We start from the raw sequence: 26,882 nt of genomic DNA on the forward strand, positions 1-26,882 counted from the left end.
TGGGGTCTCATATGCATGAAAATGAGCCAGAGGTTGACGAAGAATTGATGGATATTATGGATGATGCATTGGAGGGGTTTGTGAGCCCTAGTCTTTACACTATGTCCTTGCAAAGTGCTGAGTATGCAGCGGAGGGTGCAGCTGAAGAGCTTGGGGAGAATGATGTATAAGATAACCTTGTTTTTGGCTTCTTAGATGATGTGCCATCGATGAGTATGGGTGGTATCTTGGACGTGCAAGGTAGTCAAGAAGGTGATGAAAGATATATTGATAAAGACATGATGCATGAAATAGCCATGAACATGCCATTTGATCCAGGAGGGGTGGAGTATGTGGATGTGATGCATGGCTTGCACCCTCGTTTTGTGTTTGATCTAGTTGGAGGATCACATTGATGCGGTGGTTGTACGAATAAGCTAGTAGGAGCTTGAGCTAGGTGTAGTGTTTGAATAAGGTTTTGCGAGAATAAGTGGTTGAGCATGAATGCTCTAACCAAGGGGGGCTCTTTGAAATATGATAGGTTTTTCCAGTCATGGTGGAAGGCATCATGGTGTGGTCACGTGCTAGACCCAGTCAAAAAGGAGAAGTGGCATGCATGCTTTGTGTGTCTCCCCGTAATGCAAGAGGTGTGGACAAAGGACCCGGTACACACTCATGTGAAACATCTCTTAAGGGAGGCCCCAAGCTAAGAAAGGAGTGAGCGTTTAGAAGCCATGCAGGAGGGGAATGATGCAAAAAAGGAGTGGGGGTGGTGGGGCTGCAGGGGGAGGTGGTCCTGTCTTCTTCAAGGTGGCGGGCGTGAAGAGCAGCAGGCTGCGGGCTGCGATCTTTGAGAGTGATGCCCATCGCTCTCTGTGATCCTCGAGGGCGGCACCCATCCTCCTCAACCTACCTGAGGGGATTGCTAGTTGGGGAGTAAATCCGACGTTGGAGGTTGCCAAGTTGGCATCGAAGGTTGCCAAGAGGGGCTGCGCTGGAAAGAAGGCTGATGCTACCATCACGAAGAAGAAGAAGAAAGCTCCATTGTGGAAGCCTACCAAGCTTGATTTGGCACCATTATCAGGATATACTGGCTTCGTCATCAGATCTTCCTTGTACCCCATATATCTTCTTCTTTCCCGAGCCCTTCTTACCTTGCTTTGGCACGTTTCTAGTGGTTTCTAGTTTGGTTGTTGATGACTAGATTTGCATGTACTAGTGGATCCATGAGATATGTTTTGGTGACACCAGTATGGTTTTGTGCAAGTGAAATCTCATGTGTTTATGGGCTTTGGGTAGAGTGACTCTATGCTATGTGTTTTACTGGTCTTGTAGGTTTAGGGTGCAGTCTCCTCCTCATGATGATGTGTTGGGACGGGCTATAGAGGCAGACTTCCCCGATGCATCAGTGCAAGCCTTGTCCATAGTACGACCCATCGCCTGGACCTTCTTATAATCAGTAGAACCTGTCGTCGTCACTTCATCTTTAACTACACCACTCATTTAACCCACACTTTCTCTATCCCAAGTACTCGGACAAGGGAAAATCTTTCAAGCCACATAGGCCGCCTAGCTCCATTGCATTTGTGGGCACAGCTATGTGCAAGTCTACTGCGAGGCCCCGACAATGTAATGATTTTGACTCTCCAAGAAAAGGGCTATCATGATCTTGACTCCCAAAGAAAAGGGCTATCAAGTAAATTTCAAAGAAAGTAGCAAAACGAGTTGAAGAAAGTAGTTGTGTTAAAGTAGTATACCCATACAAGCACACCTTCATTGCCCATGTACGTCACCTATATATTTCACTATGAATATCACAATTTTTTTCACATGCATCTCACGGCATGCATATACACATGCACCTACAACTAACCTCATCAACACCGACCCTCCAAGTACATCTCTGGATGTGGGACCATGCAAGGCGCAAGACTATCCCATAGAAGACCCATCACCTCGAGAACCCTTGACCTTGCAGATATATCCAACAAGCTTCTATACATGTATCTCTGCTGCTTTGACTCCAATTCAATACCAAAAACACCTCGCCCTAGCGGTCAACGTATTTATCAAGAAAAAGCCCAATCTCTAGGCATCATGCTATGAGATCCAATCATAATGCCCTGTTGTGCCAAGATGTCTCAGATCTCCATCTACCCATGCTAATCATTCCATGGGGTCGATGGGGTCGTGGCACTCATTCTGTAAATCACAAGGTGTAGACCGCTTCTCCCAACTACCACCTCATGTTAAAGAATCCACGCCACTTCCATAACCAACAAAGGCCTAACATGAATCACCTCTATATCGCCTATCACTTCCCATGCCAACTCGATGAGATGCCTACTATAAGGGTTGCCCAAAGTTTTCCATCACTTTGGCCTACATTTGGCTGTGTATTGGTCTCGAACTAACCACTCAACCTCGGTCGCTAACTCCATCACTCCATGGTATATCCTAGACCATCCACACCATCTCTGAAGCAGCTTCACTACTAACTTCGATGATGTGAGGATGTAGTCACCATTAGGAAGGAGGGTATGTTAAAACCACTCCATAGGTTAACATGGTTTCACCCACTCGATCTACTATAAGGTGCTTCTCCATAGGTTAACATGGTTTCACCCACTTGATCTACTATAAGGTGCTTCTCCATCTTGCCTGCGTGAATAGATGCTTACGAGTTTAATGTCAAATAGGGAAGGTCTATGGACTTAATGTATATAGTTGCTTAAGACTAGTAATAGAGATTGGACTATTGTTAAGTTTGGCCAACCTAGTGTGAAAACTAGGTTGGCCAACCTAGTGAGAAAACTAGTCACTTGTATATGTCATTTTTGGCCAACCTAGTGTGAAAACTAGTTACTTGTATATGTCATTTTTGACAATAAGTAAGACATAATCATTCCTTGCAATAGTTTTCTTATGAGCTCTCCTTCTTTCCTCTTCTTGCTTGGTTGTATACTTTTGAATTCATGCTTGAATAGGTTTGATTGTAGGTTTCCCTCTCCGATTAGCTTCTTCTATCCCTACTTTTGTGAGAAAGAACAATCAAGAAGGATAATCTCTTCTTGCCTCTATCTCAGTGTAGCGTTGAGAGCATTCCGGTGTAACAACGAAATGAGGACAGAACGGAGGAGCTAGCACACCCACAATGGGAAGTTGCATTTGTGGTGCCTCCATCTAGGTATTGAGAGCATTGCGATGTGACACTAGGGTGAGGATGCAATGGAGGAGCTAGCACATCCATAATGGAAAGTTACATTTGCAGTTCAAAGGCAAGACCCAATGACACATGCTTCAACAAGGCTAAGGTAAGCTCTTGACTTGAACAATTGGACTTGTGTCTTGCAAGATATACGTGGCCCATGAAGGTCCCATATAGGTACACTAAAAGAAAGCATCATCCTCAGAAGGGGGTAGATTTTATCATTGATTGCATAGTTAATTGGCAAAAGCGAACCACTACACTTGATCTACGGGATGGTTACCATACATTTTTTGGTGATAAACGAGGACACCTTGAAAGTTTCAACATCCCAAGCCTCATCTTCCGAATACATGGTGTCACCTTATGTAAGTCCTAAAGCTCACCCCAATTTCCTCACTGCATTGACCACCCTCTCAAACCATTATGGAGTTCCAAAACCTCGCCAACAGAGATGAAGACCACCTCCCAATGCTTAACCTTAACAACCCCTCATGGAGGTCACCAAGCAAAAGTGGTTACCACTGTTATATGCACATTATGTGTGCATATACTAGGAGGCTTACCCACATTAGGCTTGTGAGCATGGGAGCATGGGAACAAGCTCTAGTGGATCATGGGTTAGGACTAACCTTAAGGGTTAAGGTTAGGGTCAGGCATCCAAGGGTCACACATGGGACATGGAGAGTCAAGAGTTACTTGAGGGCCCTCCTATATAATAGGGGCATGAGGCACAATCAAGGGGGGCTTGAGGGCTTGAGGCTTGGTTATGTTATGCTCTCTTGTGTAGAGGATCATATCTACTCACCTACCATTTCACACTATAGCTACATGCTATTGGATTGGAGTTATACCTCTTGATGGTAATGGGACATCAAGGTAGACGTATGATGTATTTCATTATATTTCATGTGTGCATCCCTTGGGCTCGGGGGGTGGTTGGGTGGATGAGTTTATGCCTGATTTATGCATGTTTATGCATAATATCTAGAGAGATCTTGGGGTTTTAACAGTGGTATTAGAGCAATCTCTAGTTAATTGTTGTTGATTTTTTTTATAATTTTTGGTATTTTTTGAAGTAAATTTTAATATTTACTAATAAAAATGTTATTTTGTTGATTTGTGTTGATGATTTGCACGTGGATCGTCGATATGGAGATTGGAACGCGTCTTACTACTATTCAATGGACGAATCGACGTTGTGGGGGAATTCTGTGAGTTTAATGCTATTTTTTTCTATTTTTTGTGGTTTAAAATAAGCATTAATGAAATTTTTTACAAAAATACCACATATTTTATTATGGATATTTTTGGTAGAATGGATTCCCTAAATTTCTAGAATTTTTAGGAATTTTTTCCTAATGTTTTAGAAAAATTTTGAGCATTTTTATGGTTAAAATATATATTTTTAATCAATTTTTGCGGGTTTTTTCGCGGATATGTGATCAATTTTCTATCGATTTTCTACTAAAATTTAGTAGGGGGCAGCATGTTGATTCATGGAATGCTCTCCCGTGTGCGTGGGATCTTCTTCGTCTCTCAATTCTGAATTTTTCTCTCGCGTGTATAAACCTCTCTTTAAAAAATATATTTTTTAATTAATATTAATCATAATTATGATTAAAAAGGTTAATTAAATGTTAAGCTCTCTATTAACAGAGAGAGAAGGAGGGGGAATTGAGAGGAGAAGATGGAGAGGAGAGAAGGAGTGGAGATGGAGAGGAGAGATGATTTCTCTCTCTCCCACATTTCTGTGCACAGCTGCGCGGGGCGGGGGGGGGCGTAGTAGCCCGCTGGCCGAAAAAACGTCCCCCCCCCCCAAAAAAAAAATCATAAGCTTTGAATAAAGCTTTATTAAAATTGGTTTTTTTATTTTTTTAAATGTGTTTTTTCCAATTAAAAAAAAGCTTTTGAGATCTATTCAAAAAGCTTGGAGAAAAAGCCTAAAAAAGGGAGAAAATTTGAAATCTGAGAAAAGGAAATTCTCTAAAAAATTTTGGAAAATTTTTCTTAGTGCCTTTTGGCTTTTCATCTTCCGGGAATCCTTTTGGCTTTCTGCTTTCCCGAAACCTTTTGACTTTTTGAATTCTGGAAAATCTTTTGACCTTTCGGATTCCAGAAACTTTTGACCTTTCACATTCTGATTTTTTTTTTTGTCTTTTCATTTTCCCGAAACTGTTGGCTTTCTGTATTCTGGAAAAACTGTTGGGATTTCGAAATTTTTTGACCATTCATATTCTAAATGCGTTTGGGGTAAATTAAAATTTTAAAAAAATTCTTGAAAATTAGTGGAAAATTAGACAAAGGTTATTTTAAATTTCAGGAAAATGTGGAGTTGGTGTTTGGCATGTGGTGTGTCCATTCGGGCACCGTGACCATTCAAATTTCTTTAAAAATATATTTTTTGACCCAAAAATTTAGAAAATCCATTAAAATTGTAAATTTTCATTGGATTTGAGAATTGTCGGGTGGAATTGGAAATTTTGTGAATGATGGGATTCTCAAAAAAAATAGGAATTTTTTAGAAATTATTTTTAGAAATCCTACAAATTGGTATTTTTAAAATATCAATGGTATTTTGGTAAAATTAATTGCCCATTTTTTTTAAAAAAAAATATAGGTTTGGAATGCCATAAGATAGGTTTGGTAGAATTCAAAATTATCGTATTTTGAGGCCCTATAAAATTAGAAAAATTTAGAAAAAAAATTATGATAATTCTTTTTCTGTAGAATTTAATATTTTTGAGGGTTATTTAATGTAAAAGTATGATTTCTCGTGATGACATTAAATCGATGCGAATTATTCGTATATTATTAATACGATTATACCTCGTATTAGTAGTTATTTTGATTTGGATTAATTCTAAAACGATATTTTGATGATTTTTTACCATTGTTTAACCTTTTTTTAAGACATGTTTCTTAATTTCTTCAATGATGGCTAAAATATGTGTTCAAAGTGTGTTTCACCTTTGATACTTTTCCATGATAATTTATTTTGCACTTGTTTAAGTGTGGTCTGTACTTAATTTCTTAAGCCTAAGACAAATTCTATCATGGGTTAGTTAATCGGTTTGTTTTGGTGGATTTTATTGAATATTTTTCAAGTTTTATTTGGACTCATCAGGTTCTACCTAGATCACTTGTGTCTAGGGGTTTTTTAATGAGTACTACACACATGTGTTTCACTTGCTTACTTTGGAGTTTTGCTTGAACGACACCATGTTCATATACTCCGGATTGATGAGTTGGCCACCAATTTTAATGGTTCTTTTGGCATGATTAATGACCATTAGATGGTATGCATTGATTTTTATGATCAACTATGGTTTTCATGGATTCAAGGAGCTTCTATGCTTTTATCCATGGTTTTATAAGGATCTTTTGATCTTTTGGATAATATCATGTGCTTTGAAGATAGCATTTGTCTTCATTTTTTGCACTTAATTTTGGAGTATATTGCTTGTACTCTTGTACATATTCCAACTCAGATACCTAGTTGCTTATGTATCTAGGTGAGTTATTTTTCTACCCTAACTTTATTGTTTATTGGGTAGTTATCATTAGAAAGGCGTCAATAATTCAATTTCTTTTCTAATGATGCACTCGGAAAGAGTTATTCCTTGATGTAATTCTGAGGTATATAGAGACAGGTTTTAGTATGTGAAAGTCTGGGATAAGGCCATCTTATTCCTTTTATATAGGATTTTATTCATATTTCCTAGACGGCATACTAGGGAGTTTCAAATTGGTAAGGTATGTATGGGTGGTATCATGGTGGTATGGGACGCTAGCGATTCCTCACATATATTATCTTATGGGATGATTTGGGCTCAAGATTGTTACTTTGCTTACATCACTTAGCATGTTGACCTCAATATTCAAAGACAATCTCATTTTCTAAATTCACTAGAAGTTATAGTGTGGGCATTCTCTAGATAAACTTCTTTTATCTATAGCTTGCATGTATTAATGAGTGTAATCTCGTCGGTATTTTCACTTGTTGAAATCTCTTTCTTTAGAGTTCAACGAGTTTATCTTGTTGTGTTTGGATTAAGGAAATTTGGATTTTTCCTTTGTTGGCATTTCTTTTTCTAGTTCCGTACTTTAAGTGATTTATATAGTCAACCTGATGGTTTACGGATAGACATATGTGACTCATCAAGACGCTAATGACTCTCTATGTTGATATGGATAACTCGGGACGTCGATTATTCCATGTGCAAATGTGGGTACGTCGGGGCGCCGATGAATCCCTGGTTTTTGCTGTTATGACGCCATGTTTTTCTACTTTATTCTAATGGTCCCTCGGGATTGGCACGGTTGCGTATGAACTTAAACTACCTCCAATTGTTAGAGTTCATCCAGTCTTTCATATCGATAGATTGAAAAGAAAACTGGGAGGTGAGGATAACACAGTTACTCCTTCCTCAAGAACTCGTTGAAGTCGAAGAATTATCCTATGTTTCACATGAACCTGATAAGGTACTTGAATTCAGGGAAAGGAAACTTTGTAGTTGACTAATCCCTGTTTTGAGAGAGGGGAAGTATGTTATATGCACATTATGTATGCATATACTAAGAGGCTAACCCACATTAGGCTTGTGAGCATCGGAGCATGGGAACAAGCTCTAGTGGAGCATGGGTTAGGACTAACCTTAAGGGTTAAGGCTAGGGTCAGCATCCAAGGGTCACACATGGGAAATGGAGAGTCAAGAGTCACTTAAGGGTCCTCCTATATAATAGGGGCATGGGGCACACTCAAGGGGAGCTTGAGGGCTTGAGGCTTGGTTATGTTATGCTCTTTTGTGTAGAGGATCATATCTACTCACCTACCATTTCACTCTATAACTACATGCTATTGGATTGGAGTTATACCTCTTGATAGTATGGGACATCAAGGTAGAGGTATGATGTATTTAATTATATTTCATGTGTGCATCCCTTGGGCTCGAGGGTGGTTGGGTGGATGAGTTTATGCCTGATTTATGCATGTTTATGCATAACAATTATCTAGAGAGATCTTAGGGTTTTAACACCCACCCTGGCTAGCCACCCTAAGGAATGAGCGAAGGAATGATTTATGCCTGATTTATGCATGTTTATGCATAATAATTATCTAGAGAGATATTAGGGTTTTAACACCCACCCTGGCGAGCCACCCCAAGGAATGAGCGAAGGAATGATCAATGCCTAAGCAAAGACATGGCAACCATTATTTAGCCACCATTTAGTTAGAAGATTTTCCATAAAAAGAAGCATGCCAAAGTAGGAGTCCAAGTAACATAATCTTACCCTCAACCTAACCCCATTGGATCCCTATCAAGATGTTAGGAGCTCAAGGCTTCTATGATGGGAACCCTTCCATTTAGATCTCCAAAGCCAAGCTGTCAATGCCATAATCTCCCAAGCCAAAGAAAGTCAAGTGATGGTGATGGCCCCTAACTTTAGCGCCTTACCAATAGCCTGTGTAAGGGTGTCGTATACATGGCATATTAGCAGCCTATTAGCAGCTCGTGTAAGGGTCTCACATATATGGCATACAAGAGATGAATCTTCTATGTACTACTCGACATGTTCCATGAATCCTTGCACCCTCTTGTCGTTGATGGGTGGTGGTAATTCCAAGATCACACGAATCTTATCCTCATCTATGGAGATTCAATTATTTTGAAACTAAGGATGACCTAGAATCAACATTTTAAGTGGGTTCAATGAGCTGCAGTAGAGTTTGCTCCTCTCAAAAGCTTGCCTAAGATAAGTAAGATTATCTTTCCATTTTGAGTGCACGCAAAGGTCATCTATGGATTTTCCTAGGATCTTCCAAAGGAGAGCCTTGTTGAAAGTTGTGCACATCAAGCATTAGAAAGTGGTGGGGGCATTGGTCGTCAAGCTAAATGGCATTATGCGATACACATAGATTCCCCATTCCAAAGCAAATGATGTCATGTATTGATCAACTAGATCGATCATCGCCTAGCATAGACATCCAAGAAGCTATAAACCTCTTCTCTCCACCGTCAACTCTCTCTAGGTGTATAGTAGGGGACAATGATCGTAAACCGTGGCAGCATTGTCCTTTTTTAGTTTAACACGCACCTTGAGTTTTTCATTCTTCTTAGGAATGATTACTGACTGAGAGCAATTTGGTATGCTCTATCTTGTACACGTCTCCGAGCGATGAGCTTGTCTTGGTCTTCTTTATTGTCTATACTTGGTGATAGGCACTCTGTTTTGATGGTTTTGTGTCTTCACAATAAGAGGGATGGTGTGTTTCACCACTTCTAGAGGAATTCCCTTCATGTCTGTGTACTTCTAAGCAAAAACCTATTGAAATTATTTGAGAAAGGCTATCAACTCTCCTTTTTGCTCAAGGGTGAGATCCTTAGCAAGCTTAGATTATTCACAAGGCCAGCAAGGTTTATTTCCTTGACTTTGGTAGGTCTATCATCATAAGAGGTATGAGGCTCTCCACATGGGCTTCATGGGCCCTGTCACACCGTGTACTTAATTTTACCCAATGTTGTAGGACTTGAAGTACTTAGGCACTTGCCTCACATCTTCCTCTTGAGGTGCAGGGACCTGGGGAGCTCTTTGAGCTTGGCTTCCTTCTTTGCTGCTGGCTTGATTTTATTTAGTTTCTATCAGAGGCATTTGGTAGATCTTGGCTTGCTTAAAGCTAGTGGGGTCCTCGTTATTGTTACCTTTTAGGGTCACTATCTTGGCTAGAAGAATGATCTTGTTTAGATCAGTTTCTCACTGTTTAGTGTAAGTCTCATTGTGTGAATTAATGACCTCAATATAGCAAAGTCAATAAAGGTTAGTGTCCATGGGAAGAACATACTTCTTGGGCTTCCAGCATGGTTTTCTCTTTCTTAGCAAAATACCTGTGGGGAAACAATGCAAAAGTTGCTTCTTCTATCGAGGAATCTTTGCTCGATGTGCCACTAGAGCTGCCCCTGGTTCAAAGTCACTATTTTGGCTCCCAAAAGGGATGCTACACTAAGCATGAATAGAGAAGTTATCTCCATCCAGTATAGAAAACCTTGTTCCAAGGTTCTAGAAGAGAGTATCCATAGTTGTGCCAAAACATGAATCCACATTCCTTAGAAGTCACCAAGCTCTAGGAGTGGCTTGTACTATGGGTTCTCATCTTCACTATCCAATAATTTGCACCCACACACGTGCGTTCCTCCTTTGAAGGGAGCTAATATAAGCTAGGGTGTAAAGTCAAAATGATGATTAATGAGTTGTATGAACAAGGGGATGGTAGTGTATCTATTAAGTCCTGAATACATGGGGTGGCCATGACTAGATAGCTTGAACAAGGGGATGGTAGTGTCTATATTAAGTCTTGAATACATGGGGTGGCCATGACTAGATATCTTGAACTTCCATAGATGATAATGGGTGTTGTTGAGCTTTCCATTAGCATTAAATGGTGGTGGGCAGGGTCTTACAAAATATGTCATTTTACTAAAATTTCAATACACAACAACTAGCAAAAGAATAACCTTTGTGTCACTTCATTGAGTATTGACATGGCCTTTTTGTATTTGCAACCAAATCTTAATACCAAATTCAATGCATTATCATGCACATTAGTGTCCAATGGTTATCTTTAGCCTTATCTAGGTTTTTAGATGAAGATGCTTTGTGAAAAGATTTAATGATCCCATATAACTCCTTGCCTTTCAAACACTTTGTTGAAATGGAAATACAATAGTCAATTATTATTCAAAAAGACACCAAGAGTATTGTATGTGATAGAATAGCTGCCAAATCTCCACACTACTATGTGCTCCTCTAAAGGAAGCATCTAAATCTAGACTAAAATTGTTAAGGTGGAAATTTCATGCTTATAGAAGCTAGGGTGTAAATTCAAAGTGAAGAACTAGAGGGTAGTTTCTCTAAATTCAGCAACACATGCCTATGGTGCTTCTTCTTATTGATGGATCACCTGCCTAATCTACATCACAAAATATTTGAAGTTGTTATATCCATGCAACTTTCACATGTTGCTTGTCCTGAAGCTCTATATTCTCCTTCTGTGTAGTAGTGAAGACTATCATAGGTCATTTCTTTGATGTCCAAACCGTTCTCAAAATTGAGTTCATATTAAGTGGCATTGAAATCCATTCATTTTTATATGTGGTTTTAAAGGTAGTATGTGCAATTGTTAACTTCAAGCTTTTACAAGAAAAGCATTACTTTATTTTTAGCTCAATTTGAAGACACCTTGCATTGTTCCTTAGAAAAATCCTAAGCATAACCCTAGGTAGGATTAACTTATAAGCCACACAAAAAAAGCATTTGTTGAGAATTGGAAATTTGATAGAACTAGAGAAGATAAAAACAATTCAAACCCTCACGGTGAAAATTTTTGTAAAGAAAGACAAATAAAGTGAATAAGTTCAACTTTTCAACTCATTTCCATGGGATCTCTTACATCAATGTACCTACTAGCACACACCACTCATGACATCATGCACCCTCACCCCCTTTGGGACTTCTATATTGAGCAATCAACCATATAAAATAGGAGACAACTCTTGCCTCCCCTCAAAAACAAAATGTGGAGAGAATCCTAGCCTCATCGAAAGCCTCCTTTTTTGCATCCTATGAGACATTGAAGTTGAGGTGGATCTTAAGGTCATAGAGCTAGTGTGACAACTAAAGCTTGCTAGGTCTTATAAAAAAGGATTGGTTGTTAATGTCACCTTTGGTTGAGTTACCAATTCTATGTGACTTTTTAATGATGAAAGACCACAAAGTGAGATGCTTATCCAATGCCTAATTTGCTAGTTTAAAAAAAAAAGGCAGCACAGAATTTTACATTTTATAAGGGAGCATTTGATATCAAACTTATAAATCTAATCAAAGGCGATCACTACCCAAAACTTTGGTACTTGCATGGCATCAAGGGCTTTTCAAACCTCTAACACACCAAGATCGAGGGGGAGATATATGGAATGAATTTGTGAGACTTAAACCTTTGCATCACCACTCCATCTTAAGCATCACCACTACATCTTTGCAACATCACTGCATCTTAAGCATATGCCTTACCAGCATTCGGAATAAGCGCATCTCAAGGTATTGACAACTGCAGCCCTCATAATTGCCATGTGATTCAAAGTGGTAGAGGCAAGTGTTACCATAGGCTAGTTCCCTAACTACTCAAAGCTCCAGAGCGTCAAGGTTGAGGGTAGGAGATCAATGAGTAAATAGACTCTTATCACTCCCATCTTCAGCTAGTGTCTCACAAGCATTCAAAATAAGCTTGAGTTGTTTTGGCATTCAAAGCATAAGCAAGCCTCCTTAATGTGAGCTTTTGTGTACCACTTGCCTCGAGGCATCTCAAGCATACAATAAATGGTGCATTTACATCCCACAACATCATTGAAACCCCGTGGGACCAGGACACTCATTGAAGCAGCTTGGAGATAACAGCCTGATAAGAACATGTATGAATGTTGCTTCATATGTATGTGACATAAGTAACATCTTTTTCTTATACAGATGGGCTAGGAATCCGTTCAGGCATTCACATATCATCATCCACTCTATATTGGCAAATATGTAGACACCAAACTAAAGCTTATCGTTAGGGTGAAAATTCACTTTGAAACACACCTTCCCTCTTGACCTCAACTACATAATCAATCAAGTCAAAAGGATAAAATCTGTTTAAAAATGGCCTCCAAGGTAACATGATCCATGCACCATGGAGGAAGTGGAGGATGTCTACCACATCATAGGTAGTCATAATCCTGCCTCTGCACACCATACCTCAGCTTGGTCACTAGGCTCTCAATCAAGCTGTCTATCAAGTAAATTTCCTTCTTGTTTCTTCGACGTCTTCTGGCTTGTCTGGGTTCTACCAAAAATCTTTCGAACTGAAGAGAGTGGATCAGCCTGCACATGACCCCCCAAGCACATGAAAGTAAGAAACAGCAGCTCATTCCACATGATTTTAAGAAAGAGTCCCTAATCAGTTACTGACAGATACATACATTGTATATGGACGATGCCGACTCCGATTTCACAATAGCAGGTGATGCCTCCAATGCATCCAGCGTTAGCTGCCAACCACACAATCCTCTTCCAAGGTTTGCATTTACCCAAGGACAAAAATGTCGGTGTTGCAAGATGGGATCGAACTCTTCACCCCACAGCTTTCTCAGATCACTGGTTTTCTCTGAACACAAAACACAGTACCACCATTGTTTGATTCTCTTTTCTATCATAACATACACGAACCATCTAAATAGAAAAGATGAATGCATTGCATACCTGGTGCAGGCATTGCTTTGGTGGCAGTTTCACGCCCTTCAGTAGAGTCTCTTGTCCTCTTGCTTTTAAACAGCATAACTCCTTCATCAGGTCTCCCACCCAGCTTCCTACTTTCAGCATAATTGCCTTCCACAGCAGCACCATTGTCACTCGAGCCTTGCTCGTAAGGTAAAAAAGGAACACCTACTCGATTCTCATCAAGCAAGGCATCAGATGCAGTCTCTTCAGTTATGTGATCACAGTCGACTCCGGGGCTTGCATTGCCCTTGTAAACAGCTATGCCCATGTTCTTACTTAATTTGGGATTTTCGACTACTGGGCCAGATATGCTCCTTTGAGTAACACGGTCACTATCCTCTCCACTGACCACAGTATTTTGATAGCTTTCTTGTGGCATTTCAACACTCTCAGCTGAGTTCTCTTGGCGGTTATGGAAGCATGTATCTACTGCATCAACAGATGAAAGACAGGGTAAAATTCTCAACTTACGCTCCATGGCTTCTCTCCCATCCAAACCAGCATTCTCATCCCTTTTCCGCTTCCTTATGGTCATGCCATCCCCATCCTTCTCTTCGCTAACTGCATGCACACTAATCTTCTTTCCTTCCATACTACCTTCTTGAACCACATGTTTAATGTCTTGACCTTCAAGGGATTTCCTTCTCTCATTGTTTTTGAGTTGCGTAGTGTTGGGTTGAGTCAATGCACTGGGAGAAGGCAACAAAGGCTTCAATCCATGAGAATTCAGGTGTGTAGGGGGAGGACCACCAGCAATGGTTAATTTCAAGTTCAGCACATTAGCAGGCTTGGAGCCTGACTTTGAGAGACTGCTTGTTACAGCATCTCCTACCTTGTCAGACCTCTCAGCCTTTTCTTCTTCTTTGAGATCATTGCAACTTCCCCGCTCAATCCCACTTGCGGCACTGAATCCACATGCCAAAGGAGCAGTATCAGTCTTCAAAGGTTCAGTTGACGTCCAGTTTGAAGGACGGGGTATCACAGAAAATAGCCATAAGCCTACACTTGCACCACACAGAGTGCAATCCAAGATAGCTGACCCTACATCACATGTCTGTTCTTGATATAAAAGCTTATTCGAACTTTCCCCTTTCTTGTCCAACCTCTCTTTGTTGGAGGAATATAGCAAAACATCAGGTCCAGGATCCAAGCGTCTTCGATATTTGGCATTGTTGTTAGCGATCAAATGCGAGCTCTTTTTAACAGATTCTGAATTGTCATCCTCACAGTCGACTATGTACGGAAGCAGCCTAAGCTCCCAACCACAAAGACTTATTATTTTTTGTGCCTGTAAGAGTTTTAAGAAAATACGTAAGCTGGAATCTACTATGCATCCATACATGCATGCATGCATGCGTATAAACATTCAAGTATGCATACATACATACGTTGTATGCATACATTCACACATACACATAATAATACACATGCATTAACATACACACATACATACACATACATGCAAAAACACACACGCACATACACATACATATGCACTTGCACATCCATGCATGCATGCATGTAACCATAAGGCAAGTGCACGTTACACACACAAACCTGATAGTAAGTGCAGACGGCAGCAGCAAGCGAACTCACAGTGGCACCATCAGATATCCCATTTGCAAGCACTAAACTAGAAGCTGGCTGTGAAAGAAGTCGGTCCATCTGGGAGCCTTTTGACATCTTCAAAAAATCAATGGAAGAACTTGAAAGCACCGGGAGTGCTGGAAGTTGATATAGTGCATCGCAGCGGTCTTTGAAGCCCTCAGCAAGCACTTCTACAGGTGTAGGAGGGAACTGTGCTAGTGTTTCTGAACATGCGTTTTCCTTCCATGGACAGAGGGCCTTGTGCCCGGAATCCAACTTCTCACTGAAAGATGCAGCGGCCCTTTCGGCTATTTTATAACAGAAAAAACACATTACACAAAGCAACACGAGTTGGTTAATTTTCTATATAGATCTGCAGAGCCAGCACAATTTCTTAACAAGATGAAGGCATATTTAAGCAGTTTTTAACTGGAGTTTCATCAAGCGCTAAATTAGACCCATCCTACATCCATGAGGCTTGAGCCAACACCAACTATCATAACTGCAATTTCCAGCTAGGCGTCAAGCGATCCACATAAAAGAAGCAAGCTGCTGATGGGTCAATGGATGTGATACCCATCATGTCACATGCTTGGCATGATACTTAAAGCCTTGATTTTAATAGCAGGAAGATTTAACCACTAAGGGCATTAAATCCCCCCTGTACTTGACTTTCATATGACATCTTTCTACACATGCGGATAGGACATACCTTCCTGTTGGGACCATGTCGGTGGAGATGGGAAACTGAGCATGGCATTACAACCTTCACAGGCGATGAGGTCCACATCCACATTTACCCAACCTTTCCTTGCACAACTCACAGGCCCAGCCACCTGCAGACAAACTCAATGGTACAGGTCAAAACTCTGCAGTCGTGCAGCCAAATGCAGTAAATATTTTTGATCTTGACAGCCTATGAGAGCTACATGATATGCAGTTCAAACACAGCAAGTACTAGCTTGCAGCGGATGCTGAATCTGGTCTTGATTGATTTCTTCACAAAGGAATCTATGACAAAAAGCAGGCTGCTTCTGAACAGGTGACAAAGATATTGATTGACAGCTTGTTAGAAACTCGTCAGCATAGACCTTTTCAGTCAGGAGTAGTTACATCCACGAACTAACCAGAGTTAGTGATTAACTAGGGTTAGCAGGATGCGTATCAGGATGCAGGAGTATCCTAACGATGGATGCCTAGAGTCTAGGTTTGGATTAATCCTAGAGGGTAAATCTAATTGGCATCCATTAATAAAGGTCAGACAAAAACTATTAAAAATAGATTGAAAGCTATAATCACTGAGCATGTCATCTACATTACCACAGTTTTTAACTCCTAATTGCTCCATGCGAAGTCCCCACCCCCATCCCACGAGGTGCAGGCATGACATCAGGTATGGCACCACCTGCTGCCAGTTGTTTCACAAGACCTCCAGTGGTCGTCCTCCCCCCGGTGGTGCATGACAACCCTCTAACTCCCATACATATCCCAATACCTCACATAGCTCCCTTTTGAGCTCTGATGTGTAGCTGTATAAAAAAGGCTCTCTCCCTCTGTAAGTCTCGCGACAAATTCAGCAAGCTTGCATTAAGAGTGCAACTTTTGAAGGCTAAGTCCCAAATCCTAAAAAATGGACGACACGCTGCAGCCATCTTCTTTATTGTGCCATATGCTAGGGGACCCTAGATACCTTAACTGATGTCAAATTTTAGATCTGACCCCTACATAATAAGTTACACAAATTTTGCCCTAGTGACCAAAGTAACCTAGTGTTTGACACACAATTATAACCATAATCTTTGACCCTTCATTAATTCTCAATCTTTTAAAAAAAGTTCTCTCCTTATTTTTAAAAGTTTGGGAGACTCCAGAGATTTTAGTTCTAGAGCAGCCCACCAGCAGATCTAGTGGCCACACTGTCTGTAACTTAAGTTACTGTACGCTGACTCATTAACTAATTACTTGTTTAACTGTCACCATCCAAAGCCACCCTCACAAATTAGTCACAAGTCCCAAGTTAGTTAAGGCCTTTGTGGGCATAACCACAGTAGTGCAAGCACAGTGCAATCCGCAGACGTATCAAACCTGGAAAGAAATGTCAGCATTGTTTCCTCATTGTGCTTGAGTTCAACAAGAGTAAATTCCTTCAAGAAAGGAGGCTTTTGTGTAAAGGAGCCTGTCAAATGCTTTAGCCAATTGATGAAGCTAAGGTATTAGTTGTCATGTGCACACCTTAAGCTCGTGCCAAGTAGATATGGTTATTTCTTGCATAAGCCTAAAGGGCAAAGCTAGAGGCCATATGTGCCCTACAGGTGCCCGAGACATGTACCAATGATTGAAACAACTATTGGGCACAATACGAACACATTTTACAACATTTTTTACAACCTTTTATGGCCAAAATAGGTTGCCCAACCTGAATATGACTTGCTATCAGGATCCCTATATAAAGGCATGTCATGGGTCATTTATAAGCATTCAAAGACAAAGGTTGTGCCTGCAGTCACGACATCTGCATAGGCCAAGTACACCTCAATATCAGCGTTTTCCTTTAACACACAAAGGAGGACATGAAGCTTCGGTTCATGCATAGCATTTAGGGCTTAGATCTCATTTGGATCTTTGCCAATCATTGTAATTACTCATTCATTTAGTCATATACAATAGGAGTAGGTTGGGTAAAGAATCTCTCTATTCTCCTTCTCTCTACTTCTATGTGTCATCATTGCGCATGTGAATAGCATTAATCTTTGTTGCTTAGCGTTAATCAATCATTCATCACGCCTAGCATGTTACATTAGTGCTCATCAATCTCAGCAGTAAAGCATCTTTAGCAGTAGTGCACCAACCTCCAAGTAAAACCATGATCAAAAGTGAGTCTAAGGGTGGCTTTGATGAGTGAAGCTGGAAACAAGGCAATATCCAACTCATAAAAAGGGTCTTTCCTCCCCAAATATTTTTAGAATGAACTCAAGGGACTTCCATTTTAGAGCTTAGGAGGGGAAAGGCCATTGGTGTCACATGCATCCCACCCTTGGATGCCACATGGACATACTCTACAAACAAGTGCAAGGACCTAAGGCCGAACACTAAGCCCAAACAAGAAGGTCCAAAGACTTCCATGCATGTGACCTTTTTGCAACCATGACTACCTATAGAGATCAGATAAAAAGACTACAAAAAAGCAAAAGAACCCAGAAACTCAATGCATTCATGACAGCTACAGCACAGCTTTATACTTGATTACATGAGCTAGGATGGAATACCTCAGGCTTTCCAAACCAAGTCATAGACTTGAAAGTTGCAAGACGCCTAAAGAGGTCTCCTCGATCCCACGGTCTACAAACTCGGTGCAAGTTGGGCCCTAAAGGTGAGCCCTCTGTTGAACGAGGAGGCCTTGTTGTTGGATTGGCTACTGATGGAACGAGTTTCTTTCCTGCATTATGAGATTCTTTTCTGTCTTGTCCTGCAGTGCTGTCCAAAAGGCAAGCATGTCATGTAATGGATAACAAACCTGAATCAACTTGATTTTACACAGAACATTGGAGGAAGGGGAGGGAAGGGGACATACAGCACTATTGAAATGCATGTGGAAAAACATCAATGCCATGTCGCAAAGCAAGACTAGCTATTCACTACTAAAGCTGTAGCAAATACATCTACAAATCCACATGCCATGAGGATTGCAATCGGCCAGATCACAATCTCATCACATCGCCTAAGGATGGAGGCTGTGTGAGCAGGGGACATGAATAGGATCTTCTGACTGTGGTCACTAAAGGTCCAGATAGAAGAGCACTATCTTTTCAGATGTCCAATGTACTACGAGATACCAGGGCCGTTTCATTGCCTCTTCAGGGAGGGATTCGGCCCACTGTCTTCATTGACATCCCAGACTAGAGATGCCTGAGACTCTACCTGATGGAGCTGCCTTGCTAGAAAGATCAGCTATGCAGAGAGGCACACATGCAGACCCTCGATACCTTACTGGTCCCCATCACGAGCTTCTTTTCCCCGACCCAAAGAAGCCCATGCCAGCTGCCACCAGAGAGCTTTGACCTGGATGCCCCTACCCGACGGACCAAGCAACACATTGGCAATCCATGTACCACCCCATCTCCCATGTGTCTCCTTGGACAAAGGGACCCAAGTGCAACGAGATAAGACGCTCGAGACCCACAGGTCCGCAGCTTCAGATCAGACAGATACAAGAGAGACACGGGAGTGCCCCTCCACAGGCAGTGGAAGTGGAGAGCCTCTATGCAGCTACTACTGATACCGACGACCCATTTTAACCCCATAGCATTATATCATTGTATCATTGACATTCACATGGCTGTTTTAATGATTCAGTCACTTTGTGGATATATTGTAACACTTTTGGACTCACAGACCCTTTGTGCTTTTGTAGACTTTTCAGACACCACGCCTACACCAGAGAGAGATGACAGAGATCAGAGCTCAGTTTCACAGAGAGGGAGCGGAGCGACTGGCTCGCTTCAGAGCAGACCCAGGCATGTTCTTCAGGGAGCTGTGGACACCCCCTTCATTGATGTATACCATTTTATACCCCCAGTATGGTACAGGATGGAGCTAGCTAGGTTGCATATCATGATTGTATACTCCATGCATATAGCTTTGCATTCTCCTAGTAGTAGAGCTCCATCCCCTCCCCAACTCATTGTACTTATTGCACACCCAGATTCAGCTTTTTAGTTCAGTACTTTTTCATTTTGTTGGGATGACAGAGGATACCCCACACAGGTACACCGATTTGTCTCATAGGCCGAGTTCGGTCTTTTGGAAGACGTTAATAAAATCTCTCTCTCTCTCTCTCTCTCTCTCTCTCTCTCTCTCTCTCTCTCCTCGTACCTACTGTTCATGCCCCTCCGCTCTAGCGCACTAGCGCCTGCTGTTCACCCTGCCCTGCGTGCCGTCTCCCTGTTCACCCTGCCCTGTGCGCTGCGCCCTGTGCGCTGCGCCCTGTTCGACCTGCCCTGCTGCTGTGTGCTGTTCACTGCACTGCCTGCTGCTCTGCTGTGCCCTGCACACCCCCTCCACCAATGGAGCCCCCACCTTTGCAGATGCATGGAGGGCAGGGAAGGATATGACATGAGCAGCCCCTCATCATTAGATTCCCTGACACCACCAGCAGACAGGCCTTCTTAGACAGAGGGGCTGCCCTCAAGGGCACCCATGTATATATGGGGGATAATCTCACCCCAACACAAGTGGCACACCGGCGTGAGGCAATGGTGACAGTTCATGAGGTCCGTAGAGTGGGCAAGTGGGCTGTCTACAAAGATGGCAAGGTCATTATCACTGAGCGCTCGCTATTCCAAATAGGGACGCGGGGTCTATGAAAGCCAACACGTTTGCAGTATGGAACTGCAATGTCACCCTGTGTCACCAGCCTAGACGTTTCCCAATATGAAAGGGGTCTGGTGGACTCTAGGATGTCTAAATATTTGGAAAGTACAAGCTTTGGGAATGGGGGATTATCCTAGAATACAAAGGACCACACTCCTAAAATTTAGGAGTTGCTTTTTTTTTTTCATGAAGAGACTTCTATTAAGTATGAGAAAAACATACAAAAATCACAGCTATAAGCCGGAAAAGAATAGAATCACCCCAATATGTAAGGTGATTTCAACCACTGAGGAGCATCATGATGCCATGTAAGACCTGTGGTACTAGAGGAAAAGAAGATGCCATGGTCCCACTCCCGCATAAATAGGAGTTGCTATTTTTGGCCCGACTCCGATGGAAATTCTGTTCGCGTCATTACATCTCGAATTGAGCAGATACCAAGAGTTGGCAAAGTGCCTACCAGTTGGGATATTTCTAGAGAGAAAGTTTATGGAAGGACCCATCTCTTAGATTGGGACATGTGGCAAGAAAGTGGACCAAAGTGAGACAAGTGGCCTCACACTTGTTAGAAAGTGAATCAAAGTGAGACAAGTGGCCTCACACTTGTCACTTCAGCTATTGTGTGGCTCTCCACTTGTCATTGTAGCCTTCTCTTGCCATTTTAGCTCATGGGAGGCCCAAATCTATAAATTGGAGCCCTCTCTTCATTAATGGAGGCTCTCTTCCTGCACAATAGCCTCTACCACCATTACAGGCTGCCCTAATGATGGCTCCTCTCTTTCTCTCTCTCTTGAAGGCTGCCCATGAAGAATACCAGCTGTTGGGGACTGTTTTGGAGGCTTCCATCACGAAGAAATACTTAAGGCAAGGGTATTTAATCATTTTATTATGATTTCTAGCCATTGTACTTATTGTACCAACCCTTGTACTTTCTGTACCGGCTGTACCAACCACTGTACTTGTTGTACTAGCCATTGTACTTATTGTACCGATTGAATGGAGAGTTGTACTTGTTGTACCAGCTCTATTGCATGAGGACCCGTGGTATTTGGGAAAGAATCAGTACCCACACGGAGGTATATGGATTATATTGTTGGTTCGGCATTTCTACAGCCTGTGTTCCGGCTTGGTAGCCTTGTGTTGGGCTGTGTTATGGCATTTGTATATGGATAATCTGGCATCTCCCATGGGGAGAGTAAGGCCCTCAAAGCTTGTACATGATATTATTCGCCTTGGGTAATAAAATACTCTAGGGGGGGGTCAGTCCATTCCAGCCTCTATGCGGTGTCACATGTGCAAGCTCCATTTTCAGCATTTGTGGATGTTTTGTCCAGCTTTATGTTTTATGCAAAGTGATAATGGATATGTGTTAAGGCTGTGGCCATGTTTAAATGTTTTAATATGCATTGATGGTATCAACAAGTGTGCCAAAGCCCCGAGTCCCCCGAGCGCCGCGAGTTTCACCCTGTGGTCAAATACAGGAGGTTTGAGCGAGATTCTCACAAGCAAGGATGTCATTTTCTATACAGAGACTCATCAGAGCCCTGAGAGGGGTTTACCATACATAGCCGGGTATGAGAGGGAATCAGCTTTTTGAGGCGAGACCCACACATCTGGAGGAGTACATGGCTCAGGAGAGGTAGCTGCCATTTTTAGATCCCACCTTCAACAAATTCTCAGCGCCGTCCGAAAGAACAAGGATGCACGGTATCTTTAGGTGTAGCTACAGCTTACCGAGGACACAGTCATCCACATTGTTGTGTGTTATTTTGCATCGAGCCACTCCCCTTACGCATAGCATGGCCAACTATACTTACCATATATGGGGATATTATGGAGTTCTCACAGCTGGGGGAAGTCCTCCTGCTCGGGAACTTCAGGAGCTAGACATTACTGACACACAGGCTTATAGAGATCATCACAAGACTGTGGGGAGGTCACCGTGTATGGGAGACATTTCTTAGAGCTGGGAGTTGCACATGGTCTTGTTATCTATAATGGGATGTCTCAATGGCCCTCCTCCAACGCCCTCAACTCCTTCCCTTACTCAAGAGGTACCAGCACCTACTTGATGGGATCTCCAGCTTTGGTACACTTTCTGTCACCATTTGGTCACCCAGTTGGTCCACCCGTGCTTTCTCATTATGTATGTACATTGGACTAGTGTCCACGGCAGTTGCATCTGCCGGGGATTGATGCCACTAATGTGATACTGTGGACTTGGCTTTCCAATGGGCCTTGTGCCTGTGTGTACATGCCTGGAAATGCCTGGAGGATTGGTGTTCCATTGGGTCTGATACCTTGTGTACTTGCCTGGAGCACATCTATTTTGGTAGTCTCATGAATGGGAATTGTCCATACCAATGCTACATTGCATAGCATCTTTATGTGCATGCTTGCAATTGAATTTGAATGTTGTGTGTACATGCCTAGAAATGCCTGGAGTATTGTTCCATTGGGTCTGGTACCTTGTGTACTTGCCTGGAGCACGTCTATTTTGGTATAATCTCATGAACGAGGATTGTCCATACCAATGCTGCATTGCATAGCATCTTTATGTGCTTGCTTGCAATTGAATTTGCATGCCGTTTTCATGCTTGATTGACTAATGTGTAGTCCCAGTTAAGGGGACGCCCACCCGTGAACCATGCGTGTGAAACTGTCTGCTGACATGGTTATGTGGCATGTGAGAGGTGGTAAGTATTGGTCATAAACCTAGCATTAGGAATTAGCATTAATTTAAGTGAGTGTGTACACACTTCATTAAGTTTGGGCGACCAAAACTCACTTATAAATTATGGCCAACCCTGTGTTCACACACACTGATGTCCCAAGGTGGACAAAACACAATGCCCACCGCCGAGACCTTATCTCCTTTTTACAAAGGGAGCAACCAGCCATGTGTCCATCCCAGCTTGCACCACAAGTCACTTGTTCTACACCTAGGGTGGGCATCTCATCATCTCTCTCTTCCCTCTCTCTAGAAGTTGGCGCCCCTCTTCATGAGCCTTTTTGGCTGTATTTTCTGCACTTTCTCCTTCCCAACTCCATATCCAAGCTTGCTAGTGTGTTTTCCAAGCTTCCAAGAGTGTTTCCAAGTGGTGTTCACTCTCCCACACACTCCCAATGATTGAAATTCAGCAAAACAGCTCTTATATTTGCTGTAATTTCTGGTCTTTTTGTTGAAAACCCTGATTTCAGCCTTCCTTTCTCAAGTTGAACCATAGGGAAAGCTTTCCCAAGGTTCCCTTCATCCTCTTGAAGACTTTTGTCGCAAAGGATCGCGACAGATTGAAGATTTCAACACTCCAAACGCTTCCATCACAAAGACTTCCATTTCATCGACTGTAAGTAATGTAACTTGGTTGAACACAATGCTAATCAATACACTTAAATACACTAAGATTTAAAGGACACTTGCTCAAATACAAGAAGTAAATTGCTGAATTGACAAGAGGCACACAATGAGCCGGAACGGCCGACCCCTCCCTTGAGTAAATTGTATTACTATTGGAGAAATTCAATACATAGCTTCACGGGCATCCATTGCCAAATCCTCCATGCCAATGCATATGAAATTCAGCATTTAGAAAACAATGGTATGTCGATGTAGATCACCAAGGAGTTGCCTTGATGCCCGGCCCGACTTCACTGCCCATATTCTCTACCATTGGCTCTATGTTCTACCAAGCAAGGTAGCAACATCTTCAAGAGCACATAGGACAAGAGAAATACTACACAGGGCGGCTAAACAAGGAGTCCTGCCCTTCTACTGAGTAAGTAATGACAACACATTGTCCAATTAGCTTACCAGTCTTCATAGAAGTTGTTGCAAGCGGAAGCCTTCGCGTTGGAAGCTTTAGAAGTGTTGATATCTTCGATTTGCCGCAATCCTTCGCGACAAAAGTCTTCAAGAGGATGAAGGGAACCTTGGGAAAGCTTCCCCTATGGTTCAACTTGAGAAAGGAAGGCTGAAATTAGGGTTTTCAGCAAAAAGACCAGAAATTACAGCAAAAATGAGAGCTGTTTTGCTGAATTTCAGTCATTGGGAGTGAGTAGGAGAGTGATTAGCACTTGGAAACACTCTTGGAAGCTTTGAAAACACCCTAGCAAATTGGGTATGGCTATGGAGAGCTTGGAAATGGAGAGAAATGGTGGAAAAATAGAGTTTTCAGCCTCCAAAAATTCTCATGAAGAGAAAACACGAATTTCTCTTAATAAGTAAGTGAATTGGGGTCCAATCAGGTGAAGGGACATGGGGAGATGCCCATTTATGAGTAAAAAGGGAGGATCAGGTCCTCGACATTGAGTCTTGTCCGCCTCGGGACTTCAGTGAGTGTGAACTTGGAAGCGGTCATAATTTATAAGTGACTTTTGGGCGCCCAAACTTTAATGAAGTGGGAACGCACTCACTTATAAATATTGGCTAAGTCCTAAGGGCTATTTGAGCCTAGATTGGGTCATACTTACCACCTGTTCACATGCCACACAACCATGTCAGCAGACAGTTTCACACGCACAGTTCACGGACGGGCGTCCCCTAGCCCGGAACTACACATAGGTCATGCAGGCATGAAAACAGCATGCAATTTCATTTGCAGGCAAGCACATAAAGATGCTATGCAATGCAGCATTGGCATGAGCAATTTCCGTTCATGAAACCATATAAGACCAGGCGTTTCCAGGCAAGTATATGCGATACCAGACCCAATGGAAAGCCAATCCTCCAGGCGTTTCCGGGCATGTACACAAAGGCACAAGTCCCAGCAGAAAGCCAAGTCCTCCAGGCGTTTCCGGGCATGTACACAAAGGCACAAGTCCCAGCGGAAAGCCAAGTCCTCCAGATATTCCGGGCATGATAACATCAAGTCCCAGCGGAATATCATATCCAACTATACAGCATGACACGTGTCAATCACCTGCATAGGCATATTCCATAAGCCATGGACACCAATCCAATATGTACATAGTGTGAAAGCAAGAGTGAACCATTTGGGTGGCCAAATGGTGACATTCCCCCCCGCTTCTAAACAGTTGTCCGCAACTGAAATGCATCCAAATATGTCTGAAGCACATGCGGGCAATCTTTGAAGAACTCTTCATCTACCCATTTAGCATCAATGGGAAGATAGTTCTTAAACTTCACAAGGTAACGCCTCACAACTTTGCCTGCAGCAAGCTTGCGTTCCTTGTGATACACAATTTGCTCTGGCTGCAAGATCTCCTCAAGCTCATCCACTTGTTGTGGATTCTCAATGACCATTTCACTGGGCTCCGGCCCTACATACTTGCGAAGGAGACTGACATGAAAAGCATTGTGTATGTGCCAATGACTAGGTAATGCCAATCTGAAAGCCACTTCATTGATCTTCTCGATCACTCGAAAAGGCCCATAGTACCTGGTTGCAAGCTTAGGATATGCACCCTCTTTGCCAGGCCTCTTTGCAAGTCTTGCTTTCTCAAATTTCAGCAATACCCAATCATTCTCTTTAACATCCAATTGCCTTCTATGCTTGTCGGCAGCCTTTTTATGCTTGTCTTGTGACCTTGCAATGGCTGTCCGCACCTGAGCAAAAGCAATATCCAAGTCTCTTACATACTCATCAGCTGCAAATATCTCATCCTTTGTGCGAAGGATGGGTGGCAAAACCACCTTACCATAAACAATCTCAAACGGGGCCTTTCCCGTAGATGCATGCACCGTGTTGTTGTATGCAAATTCCACAAGCGGTAAGTACTTCTCCCAAGAAGACTTCTGATCCGCCACATAACATTTCAAGAGATCCAACACGGCTGAATTTGCAGCCTCACTTTGCCCATCCGTTTGAGGGTGATAAGCTGATGAGAAGTCCAATTTGGTGCCCATATTATCAAATAAGGCCCGCCAAAAGAGACTTGTAGTCCTGGGATCTCTATCCCCCACAATGGACTTCGGCATTCCATGATGTTTGAATACTTGTGCAAGATATATTTTAACCATATGCTCAGCTTTGATGGTCTTTTTGACAGGCAAGAAATGAGCTTGCTTGCTAAACCTGTCCACAATTGTCCAAATTGCATCATTACCCTGTTGGGTACGTGGCAAGTCCATAATGAAATCCATTGTAATACTTTCCCATGGCTGCGTGGAAATAGGCAATGGCTGAAGCAAACCTGGTGCCTTTTGCCTATCAAATTTGACCTTTTGACAGGTGATACATGCACGTACATGTGCCTCTATGTCCTTCCGCATACCTGGCCAAAAGAAATACCGCTCAATCATGTGCGTAGTAGGCATTATGTCCCTATGACCAGCATATGGAGAAGCATGGCACTCATCCAAAACCTTTTGCCTCATGTCAGACACCACACATAGGCAATTATCTTTCATGAGATAACCCTCTTTGATCACATATGAGGCATGTGCATGACCAGCCATCAAATC

The 26,882-nt window shown here is 42.2% G+C and overlaps 1 protein-coding gene across 2 annotated transcripts in view; it reads right to left on the reverse strand.

Moving 5' to 3' along the window:
* Window positions 1-12,620: 12,620 nt before the first annotated feature.
* The window catches only part of LOC147635294 (C3HC zinc finger-like protein), a 36,703-nt gene continuing 22,441 nt past the window's right edge, over window positions 12,621-26,882 (reverse strand). Inside the window, exons 2-7 of one of the 2 annotated variants that reach the window (XM_086802537.1) lie at window positions 18,355-18,562; window positions 15,801-15,924; window positions 15,059-15,396; window positions 13,484-14,789; window positions 13,204-13,388; window positions 12,621-13,105 (exon numbers count right to left, since the gene is read on the reverse strand). In XM_086802537.1, coding sequence (XP_086658663.1) covers window positions 13,001-13,105; window positions 13,204-13,388; window positions 13,484-14,789; window positions 15,059-15,396; window positions 15,801-15,924; window positions 18,355-18,562 — 2,266 coding nt within the window. In that variant the 3' untranslated portion in view covers window positions 12,621-13,000. The remainder of the gene's footprint in view (window positions 13,106-13,203; window positions 13,389-13,483; window positions 14,790-15,058; window positions 15,397-15,800; window positions 15,925-18,354; window positions 18,563-26,882) is intronic. The other variant, XM_086802538.1, reaches the window with a different exon arrangement.

This window comes from Cibotium barometz, chromosome 9 (genome assembly GCF_041138505.1).
Source record: "Cibotium barometz isolate CiBa-2024 chromosome 9, ASM4113850v1, whole genome shotgun sequence".
NCBI lineage: Eukaryota > Viridiplantae > Streptophyta > Polypodiopsida > Cyatheales > Cibotiaceae > Cibotium > Cibotium barometz.